The sequence below is a fragment of the Lampris incognitus genome, chromosome 2, assembly GCF_029633865.1.
Source record: "Lampris incognitus isolate fLamInc1 chromosome 2, fLamInc1.hap2, whole genome shotgun sequence".
In the NCBI taxonomy this organism is placed as follows: domain Eukaryota; kingdom Metazoa; phylum Chordata; class Actinopteri; order Lampriformes; family Lampridae; genus Lampris; species Lampris incognitus.
This window is the reverse complement of record NC_079212.1, coordinates 32,731,059-32,749,784: the sequence shown is the minus strand read 5'-3', so window position 1 is coordinate 32,749,784 and position 18,726 is coordinate 32,731,059. Positions and strand designations below refer to the sequence as shown.

Here is an 18,726-nt window from a genome sequence, read left to right as displayed (position 1 = left end):
ACCATCAGTGTTGCCATCAAGCATGCACATCCATGCCAACCCTGCTCAATCAGGGCCCCACCACAGTACAAATGTAAATTTAACCCCTGCGAAAAGTATTTCATATCTGCTTTCTGGAAATCACATTTTGCCGTTCACAAGAAATAACCAATTCTAAGGCTACCTTAGGTATGGGGCTAAAACTATCTGAGGGTGACATCAGTGAGGAGAAGGGAAAATGCAATCTCCTTTTCAGCAGGTTGTAAAACTGCAAAGCGGAAAATCCAAGTGGTCCGCAGTGCTCAAAGTAGCAACACCAATAGGTTGGGCGACACCGCTCCCTCCATAGGAAAACAATGGTTGATTCAGTCTGCATAATCCAAATCCTTATATAATGCATGTCTGTGAATGTTCTCATTCATCCAGGTCATGGTTATCCAAAGGAGTTGAATCAAGTGCAACTGGACTTGGTATATATCTGTGAAGACGTTTCGCCTCTCATCCAAGAGGCTTCCTCAGTTCGTGCCTTTCTGACTAGACCAAGATAGTCTGACTGGCCGGTGATGCGACTCAGAATTTATCCTCTTTGGAGTCGTTGTCAGAGCTATAGATGTCCATGGCTTTGTGTCCCGATGTTTACCAACGCCCATCGCTAACAGAGCCATAGATATGAGTGGTACACAAAAGAGCCACTCACATCTACGGCTCTGCCAGCGACGGGCGCCGGCAAACATCGGGACACAAAGAGCCATGGACATCCACAGCTCCGACAACGACTCCAAAGAGGACAAACTCTGAGTCTCATCTCATCGTCCCGATGTTTGCCGGTACCCGTCGCTGGCAGAGCCGTAGATGTGAGTGGCTCTTTTGTGTACCACTCATATCTATGGCTCTGTTAGTGATGGGCGTTGGTAAACATTGGGACACAAAGAGCCATGGACATCTATAGCTCTGACAACGACTCCAAAGAGGATAAATTCTGAGTCGCATCACCAGCCAGTCAGACTAGCTTGGTCTAGTGAGAAAGGCACGAACTGAGGAAGCCTCTTTGATGAGAGGCGAAACGTCTTCATGGATATATACCAAGTCCAGCTGCACTTGATTCAATTCCTTTGGATAACTTATATAATGCATTCAATACTTTGATCATGAAGATGGAGGGTTCCTACTTGAGGGGAATCAATCAAAACCCAGTTAAAATATCCATAAACCATATCATTACCTAATGCTTACTCAGAAAAAAACAATAAATTGTGGAACAAATAAAAGCATCACAAAATGTTCTTGTTTCATGTCAGTCATCTCATTTTGAAACAACAGTTTATTGAAATGAAAAATAAATGTTCCTGATTGACCCCCCCCCCCTTTTCTCCCCAATTGTATCTGGCAAATTACCCCACTCTTGCGAGCTGTCCTGGTTGCTGCTCCAACCCCTCTGCCGATCCGGGGAGGGCTGCAGACTACCACGTCTCCTCCGATACATGTGGAGTCACCAGCTGCTTCTCTTTTCACCTGACAGTGAAGAGTTTCGCAAGGGGGATGTAGCATGTGGGAGGATCATGCTATTTCCCCCAGTCCCCCCCCGAACAGGCGCCCCAACCGACCAGAGGAGGCGCTAGTGTAGCAACCAACACACACCCACATCTGGCTTCCCACCAGTACACACAGCCAATTGTGTATGTAGGGGGCACCCGACCAAGCTGGAGGTAACACTGGGATTCGAACCGGCGATCCCCGTGTTGGTAGCCAAAGGAATAGACTGCTATGCCACCTGGACACCCCCATGATTTCTGATTGGTTTTACTTGTTACACTTAAGCACACTTTGACGCTTACAGACACACATACACACACACACAAACACACACACACACACACACACACACACACACACACACACACACACACACACACACACACACACACACACACACACACACACACACACACACACACACACACAAGTACATACTACATACCCACTCAACACTCCCAAAACCAGGTTGAGAACGAAGAAGGATCCAAAGATAACCAGACTGACAAAGTAGACCCATGGCAACTCAAAGCCCATCGCATCATTCATCTATACAGAAGAGTAATTTAGGGTTGAGAGGAGAGGGGAGGAGACAGATGACAAGAGAGAAAAGAAGAGGAAGGGGAAGTGAGTAAAAAGAGGAGGGGAGGAAGAAGGGAGATGAGGGAAGAGGAAAGGGAAAGAGGGAAGCAAATAGATTTATTATTTTGCTTATAAATTCACAATCATAAAAGGCAATGCATAGTCATTATTACATTTTCCTTTTTTCTTTCATTACATATATCTATTATTTTTTCATGTTTAAGCACATATACTGGTTTATTTATGACAACAACATATCATTGCTTGTATATAACTGAATATTGCCTTTTTATTCAAGATTCAAGATCAAGATTCAAGATTCTGTATTGTTACATCCCATTATACAAATATACGAGAGTAAAATTCTTGTGTTTCGGCTCCTCAACATTGCAGCAACAATAGCAATAAAATAACAATAAAATAAAATAAAAAGCAGTAATAATAGGAAATAGTATGCGGAGTATGTAAGGCGCTGTGTGTATGTATGCCCTGCCTTAATAAATGTGCATATGTGTGTGTAGTTGTTTGCATATATGTGTGTGTTTGTGTATGCCAAGCTACGCGTGTGTGTACTGATGAGCCGCTGCGGCGACCCCTAACGGGAGCAGCAATAGCGAGTCCTGAAGACCACAGGTCAGTACCAGTCAGTCTGGCAACAGGCTTAATGTCTTTAATGTTTGTTGTTTGAAGGTCTGGTTGCTTGGTGGAAAAAGCTGTTCCAGAGCCTACTATACTACCACGTTATAATAATCAACCTTGTTGACTGGAATATTGAAGGACCATTCAACTGAACTGAATGAAACTCTGAACACTACTGAAGACAACCACAGTGAAGTGAACAGACCAAGGCATATTTTAATCTGAAAATGACAGAGAAGAGAGAAAGGCAAGGGGGAGAAATAGCTTCTCTTCTCCACAACCTTTTCCTGCTTGATAAGATGAATTCTAATACCTTTCCCAAGGGCCCTTCAACCTTTTTGCATTAGTTGCTGAAGTAGAGCGACCATTTCCCCCCCACCCCCCATTTATTCCACCCCAACCACCACCCACATCAACCCTCCTTGCTCCAGGATGTGAACAAACAACTACCCCGCCTTTCTCCAACCTCTGATGTAGTGCTGCCCTCACATTCAAAGACTGATAAAGTTTATTCAACAAAAGCCAGCTCAAAGCTCATGGTAACATTACCCTCTACAAGACAGAGTGTCAGCCTTGAACTTTTACCACTAGAGGGCACCATATGAAAGACCATTAATCTATCGAAACATTATCTACTTATGCATGTACAGTATGTACACTACCGTTCAAAAGTTTGGGATCACCCAAACAATTTCGTGTTTTCCATGAAAAGTCACACTTATTCACCACCATATGTTGTGAAATGAATAGAAAATAGAGTCAAGACATTGACAAGGTTAGAAATAATGATTTGTATTTGAAATAAGATTTTTTTTACATCAAACTTTGCTTTCGTCAAAGAATCCTCCATTTGCAGCAATTACAGCATTGCAGACCTTTGGCATTCTAGCTGTTAATTTGTTGAGGTAATCTGGAGAAATTGCACCCCACGCTTCCAGAAGCAGCTCCCACAAGTTGGATTGGTTGGATGGGCACTTCTTTGAGCAGATTGAGTTTCTGGAGCATCACATTTGTGGGGTCAATTAAACGCTCAAAATGGCCAGAAAAAGAGAACTTTCATCTGAAACTCGACAGTCTATTCTTGTTCTTAGAAATGAAGGCTATTCCATGCGAGAAATTGCTAAGAAATTGAAGATTTCCTACACCGGTGTGTACTACTCCCTTCAGAGGACAGCACAAACAGGCTCTAACCAGAGTAGAAAAAGAAGTGGGAGGCCGCGTTGCACAACTGAGCAAGAAGATAAGTACATCAGAGTCTCTAGTTTGAGAAACAGACGCCTCACAGGTCCCCAACTGGCATCTTCATTGAATAGTACCTGTTAGAGCCTGTTTGTGCTGTCCTCTGAAGGGAGTAGTACACACCGGTGTAGGAAATCTTCAATTTCTTAGCAATTTCTCGCATGGAATAGCCTTCATTTCTAAGAACAAGAATAGACTGTCGAGTTTCAGATGAAAGTTCTCTTTTTCTGGCCATTTTGAGCGTTTAATTGACCCCACAAATGTGATGCTCCAGAAACTCAATCTGCTCAAAGAAGTGCCCATCCAACCAATCCAACTTGTGGGAGCTGCTTCTGGAAGCGTGGGGTGCAATTTCTCCAGATTACCTCAACAAATTAACAGCTAGAATGCCAAAGGTCTGCAATGCTGTAATTGCTGCAAATGGAGGATTCTTTGACGAAAGCAAAGTTTGATGTAAAAAAAATCTTATTTCAAATACAAATCATTATTTCTAACCTTGTCAATGTCTTGACTCTATTTTCTATTCATTTCACAACATATGGTGGTGAATAAGTGTGACTTTTCATGGAAAACACGAAATTGTTTGGGTGATCCCAAACTTTTGAACGGTAGTGTATGTAGGGCAGCATGGAAGCTTAGTGGTTAGCACTGTCGCTCACTGCAAGAGGGAGCTGGGTTTGCTTCCAGTCCATCTGTATGCAGTGTGCGTGTTGTCTCCGAGGTTGTGTGGGTTTCCTCCGGTTACAGTGGTTTCCTCCCACAGTCCAAAGACAGGCACTTTATTTGAAATGGAGTGTTTAAATTGTCCATTGGTGTGAGTGACTGTGTGTGTAATCCCTGTGATGGACTGGTGACCTGTCCAGGGTGTCTCCCTACCATCTGCCCAATGCCTGCTGGGATAGGCTACAGTGCTCTGCCACCCTTAATTGGATTGAGTATAGATCAAACCTCGGCCATGGAGTGCCAAGAGTGTGCAGGTATCCCTCCAGCCTGTCACTATACCAGGTGGTTTAACCAATTGTTCTGTCTTTTTTGGATGGTGTGTTAGTCAGCAATCAGCAAAATCACCTAGTGTTGTGATTGGTTGGAAGGAAAACCTGCATACTCCTCGCACTTGGTTCCTATGACTGATATAATGTATCTATCTACAGTATGTCTCTGTGCCTCTCAATTTCTCAGACCTATTATGATTAAATCTTCCTTTATGTTTGTACAGTGTTACCACTTTGAAGACTATATTAGAACTGGATTGCCATGGCAACTCATACATGGAGAGACAGTGTGTGTGTGTGTGTGTGAGTAAGGGGGGGTGAAAGATAAAGACTCATGAATTCATAGACGAGGGCCTCCAACAATAAAAGTGTGTGGGTGGATTGTGGTTGAAACTCGCTCTGACTCGAACCTGACTTCAATGCTCAATGGCTTCAATAATTAGAATCTGTGGGTTTTGGAGAATGCTTCTTGGTTCAGTGGGAGACAGAAAAAATAAGAAGCTCTATCTTATATCTTTTAATAATTCTGCCGTTTTCAACAAATATAACTGTTTGTCCAGGATAATGTGACTCAAAGATTTTGATTGGAGGATGAAAATCAATTCTCTTTTTAAGAGTTGGTTCCTTGGCTTGTCATTTTTTTGGCGCCATATCGACTGAGAATCAGGTGAAATTGACTGAAATTACCAAAATCATCTGAGATGGACTGACAATAAATTTACTCATAGACGGTGGTCAAGTGGACACATGATACAATTACCTAGTAGGCTTGTGTTTTGATTTTTCTTTACAGTGTAATATGTTTACTCTCATCATGTGTTGAAACCAATACTTAAAAGCAATAGTATGACTCCAAAACCAAGGAACAGAAAAATAAATTAAATAGCCAACCAGGAAGTATACAGGATGCCTCAGTTGTGCACTTGAATAATAGAAACAAACAGGAAGCCCCGAGATTCATTGCAAGAAATGCTGTAGGTAGCATGAATGTATGTTCCAGTTTTCCAGCTTAGTCCGACTGGTATGACAGCAGTGAGAGACACAGCACAGGAGTCAGAAATAAAGAAATACTCCTATTTAAAGGTGCATTGTGTAATTCTGCTTGACTCCTGGCCTCTATCATTCAAGGACAAATCCAAACAAGCAAGACAAACTAATTCAATACACTGCATGTTGGCTGATGTCAGTGGATAGATGATTTGCTGTGAAGATGGTGTGTACGAGCCAAGTCTTACTGGAGATGGGATGTTAAATAACAACAAATACAACTCATCATGTAAGCTTTTTTGTTTTGTTTGTTTGTGTGTGTATGTATGCGTGTGTGTGTGTGTGTTGGGGATGTGTACTTCAGTCCCACAGGGCATAAACTTAATGTCCAAATAAGGGATTCAAGATCCAGCCCTGTTATGTAAAAATGAATAGGAGTGTAAAATAACTGCCTTTAACTCCATCCAGTGCTAATGCAGACTCTTTTCACTTTTGAGGATCGCTCTCTTGTGCATTTCTAGATTGTTTGAGGCAGATTGTGAGCCGTTTTAAAGCAACATTAATAAATCACTAGTAATTGTTTGCTTGGCATGAGCTGTATTTGCCCCTGATATCCAGCTTCCAGCCCAGTGACGCAACACAACATTTGCTCAATGGATGTTGGAAGTTCACCACCATATTATAATATGTAATAACTATCTCATATTCACTTCTATTTATACAACTCAATACAAATAAATAGCAAACAGGATCCAAAAACTATTAATTTTCGTCACCAGCGAAAAATAAATTGATCAAGATGTATTCTGAGACCTCTCAAATGACAAAAAGTCTTAAGAGGTCTGTTTAGTAACCCCTGCTAATATGTACAAACCCTAGTCTTAATAACATCCTTCAGGTAAACAGAAACATGACCTATAGTCCCTTTAAATCAGGATAGAGAGGGATATATTTACCCAGTAGAGCACATCGGTCCAGCCCTCCATGGTGATGCACTGGAATACAGTGAGCATGGCGAACATGAAGTTGTCAAAGTTGGTGATACCATTGTTGGGGCCATGCCAGCCCTCCCTGCATATGGTGCTGTTCAGCAGACAATGGCGGCCGTGACCCGACAGTGCACACGGTGTTGGCTCCTCTTCTGCCAGGGCACCTGGGGAAAGAGGGAGGGAAGGAAGGAAGTGATTTAGAGGTTAGCACTGTTGCCTCACAAGCAATAGTGTTCTGGGATTCAATCCCTACCCCTCTGTGTGAAGTTTGCATATTCTTCCCGTGTTCATGTGGGTTTCCTCTGGGTATTTCGATAATGTAATATGAGCCTTCATTTTATTTTTTCCTGCTGGGCTGGAAATAGTATTGAAAGTAATAGGAAAGGAGTTAATTAAGACTGACCAGAAACCTCTTCTAGTATTAGTATTGGAGACCTTCGTATATAATTTAAACAAACGAAAGAAAGCCACTTTATTTTGACATTGTATTCTTACAACAAATTGTGTTGTTAAAATGAATTTGTTCTCTGCATTTAACCCATCCTACTGTATAGGAACAGTGGGCAGCTGCAGCACCCGGGGACCAACTCCCATTCTTCTTTCCATTGCCTTGCTCAGGGGCACAGACAGGAGTATTAACCCTAACATGAATGTCTTTTTGATGGTGGGCAGAAACCGGAGCACCCAGAGGAAACCCATGCAGACATGGGGAGAACATGCAAACTCCATACAGAAAGGACCTGGGACGGCCTGCGGTTTGAACCCAGGACCTTCTTGCTGTGAGGCAGTAGCGTGCTGCCAAAATCAGATTACATATTGTAATCTGATTTTATGACACAGAATGACCACTTGATAAAGTTTTGACACAACACTAAAAACACTTAAGCTTTCAAACAGTTTTAAACAGGGCCTAAAACAGGTAGCTTTAACAGACTACATACATATATATATATATATATATACACACACACAGATAACCTCAAAATTATTAGCACCCTTTATGAAATCAAACAAAACCCTTAACTTTTCCATGGAAATGACCATAACCAAAAGTGTTTATAGTTTAATTGCTTCCAAAAGAACAAAGACAAAATCTCCACTAAGCTTGATTAAGATATTTTACTGATGCACTGAATTGAAACAAGAAAAAACAAAAATGACAAGGCCAAAATTATTAGCCCTCTGACAATTAATAGTCAATAGTGTAACCTTTCTGACTCACAACTGACAACAACCTCTTATGGTAGTTCCTAACTAGGTTGGCACATGTCTCTTGAGGGATCTTAGCCCATTCTTTCATGGCAAATTGTTCCAGCTCATCCAGATTGCTTGGTTTTCGAGCATGGACATTAACCTTGAGCTCCCGCCACAGATTCTCAATAGGATTGAGATCTGGGCTCTGAGAGGGCCACTCCAGAACCTTGATTTTGGTGTCCTTCAAAAAGTTTTAGACCAACTTGGATGTATGCTTTGGGTCATTGTCTTGCTGGAAGACCCAGCAGCGACCTAAAGCTAGACTGGCAGCAGATTTCTTTACATTATCCTTCATAATGTCAACATAATCTTCTTTCTTCATGATCCCATGCACCCAAACAAGGTTCCCTGTGCCTGAAGCAGCAAAACAGCCCCACAGCATTATGCTCCCACCACCATGTTTAACTGTGGCAACTGTGTTTTTAGGGTTGAAGGCCACTCCCTTCCTTCGCCAAACAAAAGCAACATCCATGTGCCCAAACAGCTCAAGTTTAGTCTCATCAGACCAAAGGACAGACTTCCAAAACTCATGCCCATGGTTCAAATGTTCACGGGCGAACTTCAGTCTGGCTCTGATGTGCCGCTGTGTGAACAATGGAGTATTTCTTGGATGATGACCTGGAAGCCCACCACAATGAAGAGCCCTCACAACAGTCTTCCTTGAAACATCAAGTCCAGAAGAATCCAGTTCAGCAATAATCATCTTGGCAGAGATCCGGGCATTGCTGTTGACATCTCTGACTATTTTCTTCTCCAAAGTTTTTGAAATCTTGCATTTTCGACCACGCCCAGGTTTGTTTCTAACAGAATTTGTCTCCTTGTGTTTTGCAATGATGCAACGTAGAGCTGTTACGTACATTGCATCATTGTGAAACGCTTGGAAATGGCAGTATAGCCTTCCCCCTTAAGATGAGCATCCACTATCTTCTTTCTGAGTTCCAGACTGATTTCTTTACTTTTTGGCATGATGAAATTACTTCTTACCACGAATTTAAGAGTAGTCCCTCTCAATCAAGTGTTCAAGTGCCACTAGCCCTGTTCACTGGAGTCCCTTAAGTATTAAGTTCAATGCTGACTGATTGGTCAGGTGTGGTTTGAAAGCTGATTGATTGCTCAGGTGTGGTTTGAAAGCAAAAAAATCACATGGGGGCTAATAATTTTGACCACCTCAATTTTCACTACAGTTGGTATAAAGCAAACCTGAAGATTTATTTTACATTCCAAAATGTACTAAATAGGGACCTTAACATTGATGAATGTTTTACTATGTAAAGTTTTATGAATGATGCAAACATTGGGCAGAATTTTAGGGAAATGTTCCATAGTTCCTTGGGGGCTAATAATTTTGACCTTAACTGTATATATGTTTATTTTTTTACTAAATTCTTTCTCTGGATTTAACCCATTCTAGCTGCGCAGCTAGGAGCAGTGGGCAGCTGCCGTGCAGCGCCCGGGGACCAACTCCAGTTCGTCTTGCCATGCCTCGGTCAGGAGCAGACAGGAGTATTAACTTTAACATGCAAGTCTTTTTTTGATGGTGGGGGGAAACCAGAGTACTTGGAGAAAACCCACCGCAGACACAGGGAGAACATGCAAACTCCACACAGAGTATGACCTGGGATGACCCCCAAGGTTGGACAACCCCGGGGTTCGAACCCAGGACCTTCTTGCTGTGAGGTGACAGTGCTAACCACTGGGCCACCGTGCCTCCTACTGTCTGTCTACTATATGGAGTTACTGATATTAGTAGTGCATGTATCTACTTTTAAATAGTCACCAGTTCATCATGCAACACTGGTTTGTTATCTGCAATTATGGTATCATTATATCACCATCACAGTAATGCACGCACACATGCACACTGCATGTGTACACATGCGCGCACGCACGTACACGTACACGCACACGCACACACACACACACACACACACACACACACACACACACACACACACACACACACACACACAGAGCAGATATCCTGTCTTGCTGAGACATTACACCACACATTCCACCCATTCTGAGTCGAACATGCGTACTAACGCAGTCACCAAATACCCAGCGACATCAGCATTCAAACTTCTTAACATAAACCTTCTGCAGCTTAAAACCTTTATTGCATTTAAAGATACACATGCACATTCAACAAATCAGGAGTCCAGGCAAACCTGCACACACTGAGCCGTACAGGTTTGTGCTGCTGTGTTCATCGTTTTTTTCTCCCATGAACAAATTCTTGCAGACACACAAAAAATGCATATTGGCAACAGACATTAAAACACACATACACACACACAAACATGTATATAAATGCACACACAAAACAATTCAGTCAAATACATCCAACCATACAACAGACATACACAATTATATTTATAAACGCATGCACACATCTTACAAAGTAACATACACTACCGTTCAAAAGTTTGGGATCACCCAAACAATTTCGTGTTTTCCATGAAAAGTCACACTTATTCACCACCATATGTTGTGAAATGAATAGAAAATAGAGTCAAGACATTGACAAGGTTAGAAATAATGATTTGTATTTGAAATAAGATTTTTTTTACATCAAACTTTGCTTTCGTCAAAGAATCCTCCATTTGCAGCAATTACAGCATTGCAGACCTTTGGCATTCTAGCTGTTAATTTGTTGAGGTAATCTGGAGAAATTGCACCCCACGCTTCCAGAAGCAGCTCCCACAAGTTGGATTGGTTGGATGGGCACTTCTTTGAGCAGATTGAGTTTCTGGAGCATCACATTTGTGGGGTCAATTAAACGCTCAAAATGGCCAGAAAAAGAGAACTTTCATCTGAAACTCGACAGTCTATTCTTGTTCTTAGAAATGAAGGCTATTCCATGCGAGAAATTGCTAAGAAATTGAAGATTTCCCACACCGGTGTGTACTACTCCCTTCAGAGGACAGCACAAACAGGCTCTAACAGGTACTATTTAATGAAGATGCCAGTTGGGGACCTGTGAGGCGTCTGTTTCTCAAACTAGAGACTCTAATGTACTTATCTTCTTGCTCAGTTGTGCAACGCGGCCTCCCACTTCTTTTTCTACTCTGGTTAGAGCCTGTTTGTGCTGTCCTCTGAAGGGAGTAGTACACACCGGTGTGGGAAATCTTCAATTTCTTAGCAATTTCTCGCATGGAATAGCCTTCATTTCTAAGAACAAGAATAGACTGTCGAGTTTCAGATGAAAGTTCTCTTTTTCTGGCCATTTTGAGCGTTTAATTGACCCCACAAATGTGATGCTCCAGAAACTCAATCTGCTCAAAGAAGTGCCCATCCAACCAATCCAACTTGTGGGAGCTGCTTCTGGAAGCGTGGGGTGCAATTTCTCCAGATTACCTCAACAAATTAACAGCTAGAATGCCAAAGGTCTGCAATGCTGTAACTGCTGCAAATGGAGGATTCTTTGACGAAAGCAAAGTTTGATGTAAAAAAAATCTTATTTCAAATACAAATCATTATTTCTAACCTTGTCAATGTCTTGACTCTATTTTCTATTCATTTCACAACATATGGTGGTGAATAAGTGTGACTTTTCATGGAAAACACGAAATTGTTTGGGTGATCCCAAACTTTTGAACGGTAGTGTACGTATAGTCCGATTTCTGTCACTATATCATGATGCAGCCATTCAGTCTATTACAGCTGCTTCCAAACACACATGCACACATACACACAATATACATATTCAACCATGCACACTCAAGCAGACAAGCAAAGTGCCTTCTCATGACGATTAAAACAAGCTTCCATCTAGCTTTGTCATGACCTCTCTCAATTCGTCAATTCTTCTCCCAACAGATAAAATAGAGAGGGAGGGAGGAAGGGACATAGAAAGACAGAAATAGAAGGAGAGAAATTGATGACAGTACATGAAAACTGCTAACCTATATAGCCCACCCATGCCCCAGGAAATAAGCTGCTGATGTGCTACCAGTCAGCCATTTTAGAATGAGGATATTGCTCTGTGTGTGTTTTTGTGTGTGAGAAAGAGAGTGTGAGAGAGAGAGAGAGAGAGAGAGAGAGAGAGAGAGAGAGAGAGAGAGAGAGAGAGAGAGAGAGAGAGAGAGAGAGAGAGAGAGAGACAGAGAGAGAGAGAGAAAGAAGGATGTATCTGTCTGCTGATAATTGACAATCATCTAAAATCCACCCTTTCTGCCCTTAAACCACAATCCATCCATCTCAAAGACTTCCTTTTCGAAGTCTATGCTAGGGAAAAGGTCAGGCGTGTTTACATGATTTTCAGATCTCAGTCATTTAATCACTGGCTTTAATCCACCATCTGTTGAGCGGTCCTGTTTTTCTCTCCCTATTTCCATTCATATGAATCATACATATATGTCCATTCATTCTCAAAACCCAATGGGCATAAAATCCTGCATGTTTGTGTGAAACCAGCTATGCAGAACAGCCATTTTAGCAAGCAATTTTTAGGTGACAGTAGAAAGCTTTATTGTTTTAACTTATCATTATGCATTAAATGTTGATTGCACAGTGTAACAGCTATAGAACAATGACACCATCAACAGGCTTATAGGGAACCAATCTAAACGTTGATGGTGTCAAACTGACATTCAGTTGGCATTATTTCTACTGGATCAGTAAGTAACACAACCTGCCTATTTATTAACACTACCAGATGTTTTACTCTGCCTTTATTATACCACTGAAATCAGGGTTTCTACTAGAAAGTTCAAATTGTGATTCTTACGGTTGTTTCTTGCTGTGGACAATAGTCAGGCTGCTAATAAACAGAAAGTGATCCGGTTGTTTTTGCGACAGCGGCACAAACACTAGAAACACTTGGAAACATTGGGGGGGGGGGGTCGAAAAGTTGTCTACATCTGCTTTAATTTAGTGTTAGATCATAAAATTTGACTTTTCTTGGCAAAAGGGGGAAAAACATGGTATTAGATTATTTCATTTGTTTCTGCTAAGAATTTTCTTCTATCAAGCAATGATATCTTTAAGTGAGGCAGGATAAAGTAGATCAATTCCATCCATTATCCATCCATTATCCAAACCGCTTATCCTTACTTAGGGTTGTGGGATGCCTATCCCAGCAGTCATTGGGCGGCAGGCGGGGAGACACCCTGGACAGGCCGCCAGTCCATCACAGGCACAAGTGACAAAATAATATTTAACTTAAACATTCCTTGAAACAAGTTCATTTTTTTCTTGATAGAGGTAAAATTATCTCAGCATAGTAAAAAAAAAAATTCTCTTTTTTTCTGATGAATGCAATTTGAAGACTGAAAATTAGATATATCTATGTAAATATTTCCATTAGTTCTCATGGACATGCTTCTGAAGTGTGCTTTCACATGTACTTGGTGCTTGACATAAAATAGTTAGAAATCTGTCCTTAAACAAAACTGAAATATAAAACAATGATGAACCCAGCCACTGAGGATGCACAAGCCAGTGCTCTTCTTAGTGCCAGTCCGAAGCCCGCATAAATGGGGAGGGTTGCATCAGGAAATACATCTGGCATAAAACATTTGCCAAAGCAAATATGTGGATCATAAATCAGATTTCCATACTGGGTTGGTCGAGGCCCGAGTTACCAATGACTGCCACCAGTACTGTTGGCCAGCAGGGTGCCAGTGGGTGAAGGAGAAGGAGCAAGGGAAGGCATGTCCAGAGGCAGCAGGAGAGGAGGAAGGGTAGGAGTGTGTGGGGGGGGGGGGGTCAGAACTTTGAATGTTGGCACTATGACTTGTAAAGGGAGAGAGCTGACTGATATGATGGAGAGAAGGAAGGTAGATATACTGTGTGTGCAAGAGACCAGGTTGAAAGGGAGAAAGGCCAGGAGCATCGGCGGTGGGTTCAAACTGTTTTACCATGGATGGGAGGAGAAATGGCGTAGGGGCAATCTTTAAGGAAGAGTATGTCAAGAGTGTTTTGGAGGTGAAGAGAGTGTCAGACAGAGTGTTGAGTATGAATCTGGAAATCAAAGATGTGATGAAGAATGTTGTCACACATATGCCCAGCAAGTTGGTTGTGAGATGAAAGAGAAAGAAGAATTCTGGAGTGAGTTGGATGACGTGGTGGAGAGGGTACCCAAGGAGGAGAGAGTGGTGATTGAAGCGGACTTCAATGGGCATGTTGGTGAAGGGAACAGAGGTGATGAGGAGGTGATGGGTAGGTATGGTGTCAAGGAGAGGAAGGTGGAAAGACAGATGGTGATGGAGTTGCAAAAAGGATGGAAATGGCTGTGGTGAATACATATTTCAAGAAGAGGGAGGAACACAAGAGAGGCGAGCTTGAGATGGTTTGGACATGTGCGGAGCTGAGATGCTGAGGATATTGGGAGATGGATGATAAAGATAGAGCTGCCAGGCAAGAGAAAAAGAGGACGGCCAAAGAGGTTGTTTATGGATGTGGTGAGGGAGGACATGCAGGTGGTTGGTGTGACAGAGGAAGGTGCAGAGGACAGGAAGAGGTGGAAATGGATGAGCCACTGTGGGGATCCCTAACGGGAGTGGCCAAAACAAGAAGAATAAGTATAAAACTATGATTTGTTGACAGCTCAACCTCGGTCTCAACTAAAAAGAGGACAGCCAACCCTCATATTAATTCTGGCCCCAACACTTAAATCATCTTGTCATCTGAAATTTTATTTGTTGTCATTTTTCTCTTTTTCTTTTTTTTGAGTTGATTTGATGTTATGGGAACTATGGTGATTTATCTTCCTTCTTAAGCTAGACTGGCAGATCATCCTTCTGCATTTGTTTTTTTTCTCTCTTCCAAATATTCTCATTCGGGATACATAAAATGCTTCCCAAATTTTGAGCCTTTTCAAAATCATCTCATTGTTTTCTAGATGGGTCAAATATATATATTCGCATATATATACTGTGGCCTGGATAACTGTTTACCAACAGTGGAATAACCACGTTGTAAAGCTTTGAATGCTGTTTTTCTAGGTTTCAAACTTTCGTTATTTAGCAAAACTTGTATAGATACCAGAGTTAACACTTCTTATCATAGCCTTGTTAACAGTGATGCTGATGATAAATTACAGTATTGTTATGTGTTGAGGTAAATTGTCCCTAGGTGTGAATCTGTGTTTCGGCCCTGTGATGGACTGGCGGCCTGTCCAGGGTGTCTCCCCACTTGCTGCCTAGTAACTGCTGGGATAGGCTCCAGCATGCCTGTGACCCTGAGTAAGGATAAGTGGTTTGGATAATGAATGAATGAATGAATGATGTAGCTACAGTAGCATAGCATTAGCAAAGATGCCGTCTAAAATGAGTCCGCATTGTACAACTGCAGTCACTGACTCCCATAACCCAAAAGCTGTTAGCTGTGTATCTCAACAAGCTTGTACCCATTAAGATTATCTTTTCTATGTTTTGTTTTTTTGGGGTTTTTTTTGCTGCTTCGAGTCTATTTTTTGGTACACTGGTGTATTAATGCAACACTTGTAAAAAACGCTATCAAAGGTTTGGAGGTGTGGCTGTTGAACACATGCTAGCACTTAATGCTAGCAAAAAAACATACAAGAAGAAAAAGAGAATCATCCCAACAACAACACAAAACAGGTGGATAAAAAAATGTAAAGAATCTTGCTGCTTATGTTTCGTCAAAAGCATGTTGCATTTTGCAAAAAAAATCTATAGGCCAGTACAGTAGCCCACGGTTGCCAGTAATTTTTCTTATCACTCAAGTCAGAAGAATTTTTTTTTCATGTATAGCCCTTGACTTGCCCTTTAAATTTTCTAATGTGCACCAAAATTCATAGCCAGTTATGACACAGAAGGAGGTGCACCTGTAGATAGATGGCTTACGTCAATAACATTTTGTTTAAAGGGAAAATTCATCAATTTTCAGACTTATCTCTGTCTATCTGCGACAGGGATAGCACATGAAAAACACTTGCAGTTGTTCCCAATCATTTCTGCATCTCTGGGGCGGCAGTGAAACAGAGTTTTTTTCTGTCCACCAAGTGACGTATCATGATGTCATTTGGCGGATGGAAAAAACTACAGCCTAGCAGGGTTTCTAATACTCTAATCTACTCTAAACATGCTGTTCAAAAAACACATCCCTGTTCTCTTGACTAAGCTACGTTTCCAGTGGTGGAAATGACATCCCACTACACTACCGCTGAGGATTTTATGGATGACAATAGAGAGGATTACATAGAATGCATTCTGGTACATGTAGGCACCATGAGAAAGACTGTGAGCAGGAGAACACCACTTTCTCTGTCAAGATAGCTCACAGTGAGGATGTATTGCTTCAGTCAACTTCATTACTCATCAGTAATGATCACATATACACAAAACAGTCAGTGAAATTTCCCTTTAAGCAACACAAGCAGTGTAGACAGAGGATAAGAGTATAAGAGCATTCACTTTTATCCCCTTTTTTTGCCAAAGTGAGGACCAGTGTTTTGTTAGGGCTATACCTGTGTCCACCACATAACACGTGGCGTGCATCTTGCCAATGAAGAGCTCCAGACCAATGATGGCATAGATAATGATGACGAAAAGGACCAGCAGAGCGATGTGGAGCAGTGGTACCATGGCTTTAATAATGGAGTTTAACACCACCTGTAAACCTTGAAACACACACACACACACACATCTGAAGATCAGAGAGCAGCAGATATAAGCATATATCCACAAGTGCAAACACATACACACAAACAGAAAACAGATGAATTTACACATATCTACACATGCTTAATTTATTCTAAATGTATCAGTCAATGCAGTAACACAATTATCCACTTTACTGCAAGCCTTGTGATAACAATGAATACATCTAGGAGAGGGCAAATCACAAATCTACCTCATCGGTTTATGTAAACATGTGTAAATATCACAATTTGATTACAGAGACAGATGTTGTCCTGCTGAATAGAACTATTAATGTCATTTCAACTCGATGCAAGTTCAGCTTCCTCCCTCAGGTCCTGCTTTCGTCAGTGAGACCAGTGGATGCATGTGTTGCCATGGCAACTTAAAGAAGGCACACACATAAAGGCGACTTCATCTGGAGCGAGATGTAAATCCAATCCAAAAATAAGCACACAATATCTCCAGGATTGAGAGGGAGCAGACCAACAAAATCTTTTTTCTCTCTTAACTTCTAACATTTTCTTTGTTCTGTATTATCAGTACTAGGTATGTATATTATCTGCAAGTAGTGGAAAAATATAATTTTGGGGCAGGTGAGACTTGATTTGGGCATTGGTTTGGAGGCAGGGGAAATTAGGATTGGTGGAGACAACCTGTGTCATTTACTTCTCTATGGCATTTCTCAATAAGTGAACTTGTCTGGGTGGTACGGTGGCACAGCCGTTAGCGTGGTCGCCTCACAACAAGAAGGTCCTGGGTTCGAGCCTTGTATCTACGTGGGTTTCTTCCGGGTGCTCCGGTTTCCTCCCACACTTTAAAGACATGTAGGTCAGGTGAAATGGCCATACTAAATGTTCCCTAGGTGTGCATATGTGTGTGTGTGTGTGTGTGTGTGTGTGTGTGTGTGTGTGTGTGTGTGTGTGTGTGTGTGTGTGTGTGTGTGTGTCAGCCCTGTGATGGACTGGTGGCCTGTCCATGGTGTCTCCCCGCCTGCCACCCAGTGAATGCTGGGATGGGCTCCAACATCCCTGTGACCCTGAGAGTAGGATAAATGGTTTGGATAATGGAATGGATGAACTTGTCTGTGAACTTGTGGGCTTGTGAATCAGTGAAACATCATCTGTCGCAGACAAAATACTGCCCCAAAACACGAGTTTGCCTTTAGGTAACTTGCTGATTTGAAAGCAGAGCCTACAAATAAAAGTTAATGACTTTTCAAACTATAACTGTTATTCTGGTGCCAAATTCACTTATGACAAAATTTGTGGCAAGAAATCAAATGTGCAGATATCAAATTTTTTGCCCTCTGTTAAAATTTGCTCTGACTTTTTTAGAGCTAATACTGGTGTTACACTAAAATATGACCCCGTGATTTAAACAATCCCTCCCACTTTGTTATCTATTAGATTAACCTACTAACCATTTATGCATTTGAAAGCTAAGTTCTAAATCATGTATAGCATGTGGTAAAATAAAACGGTGTGTGAAATCGCTATCGAGAAATATCTAGTTGGCTATCTTTGACGCAAACCATCTGACAGACAGAAGTAGGCTTTTACAAACTTCTTTTTGTTTTATCACATGCTATATAAATGGTAAGAAAGTTCAGCTTTTCGAATACATATATAGTTAGCAGATTAATCCGATGTCTCAAGATCGAGAGTCCGTACTTGGAGTACTCGATATTGAGAAGCATCCCGTGTGTAAGACAGCTGTGTAGTAATTTGTACTGGAACATCCTTGAGTCGAACCTGGAAATAACACCTGCACTGCTACTGTGTGAGGGACCGAGGGTGCTTTCAAATGGGATTTGTGAAAATTTTCTGTCAACTCTGAGTTCATGAGTTGTGATGTGATTCTTATTTTTTTATAGGAACATCCTTTTGTGGTGGACAGTAAGTATAATTATATTGTAGTTTAAGT

The 18,726-nt window shown here is 41.5% G+C and overlaps 1 protein-coding gene across 1 annotated transcript in view; it reads right to left on the bottom strand.

Moving 5' to 3' along the window:
* The window catches only part of cacna1db (calcium channel, voltage-dependent, L type, alpha 1D subunit, b), a 212,252-nt gene that overhangs the window by 118,367 nt on the left and 75,159 nt on the right, over positions 1-18,726 (bottom strand). Inside the window, exons 6-8 of the mRNA XM_056275518.1 lie at positions 16,629-16,781; positions 6,908-7,104; positions 1,958-2,061 (exon numbers count right to left, since the gene is read on the bottom strand). Of these exons, the coding sequence (XP_056131493.1) occupies positions 1,958-2,061; positions 6,908-7,104; positions 16,629-16,781 (454 nt within the window). The remainder of the gene's footprint in view (positions 1-1,957; positions 2,062-6,907; positions 7,105-16,628; positions 16,782-18,726) is intronic.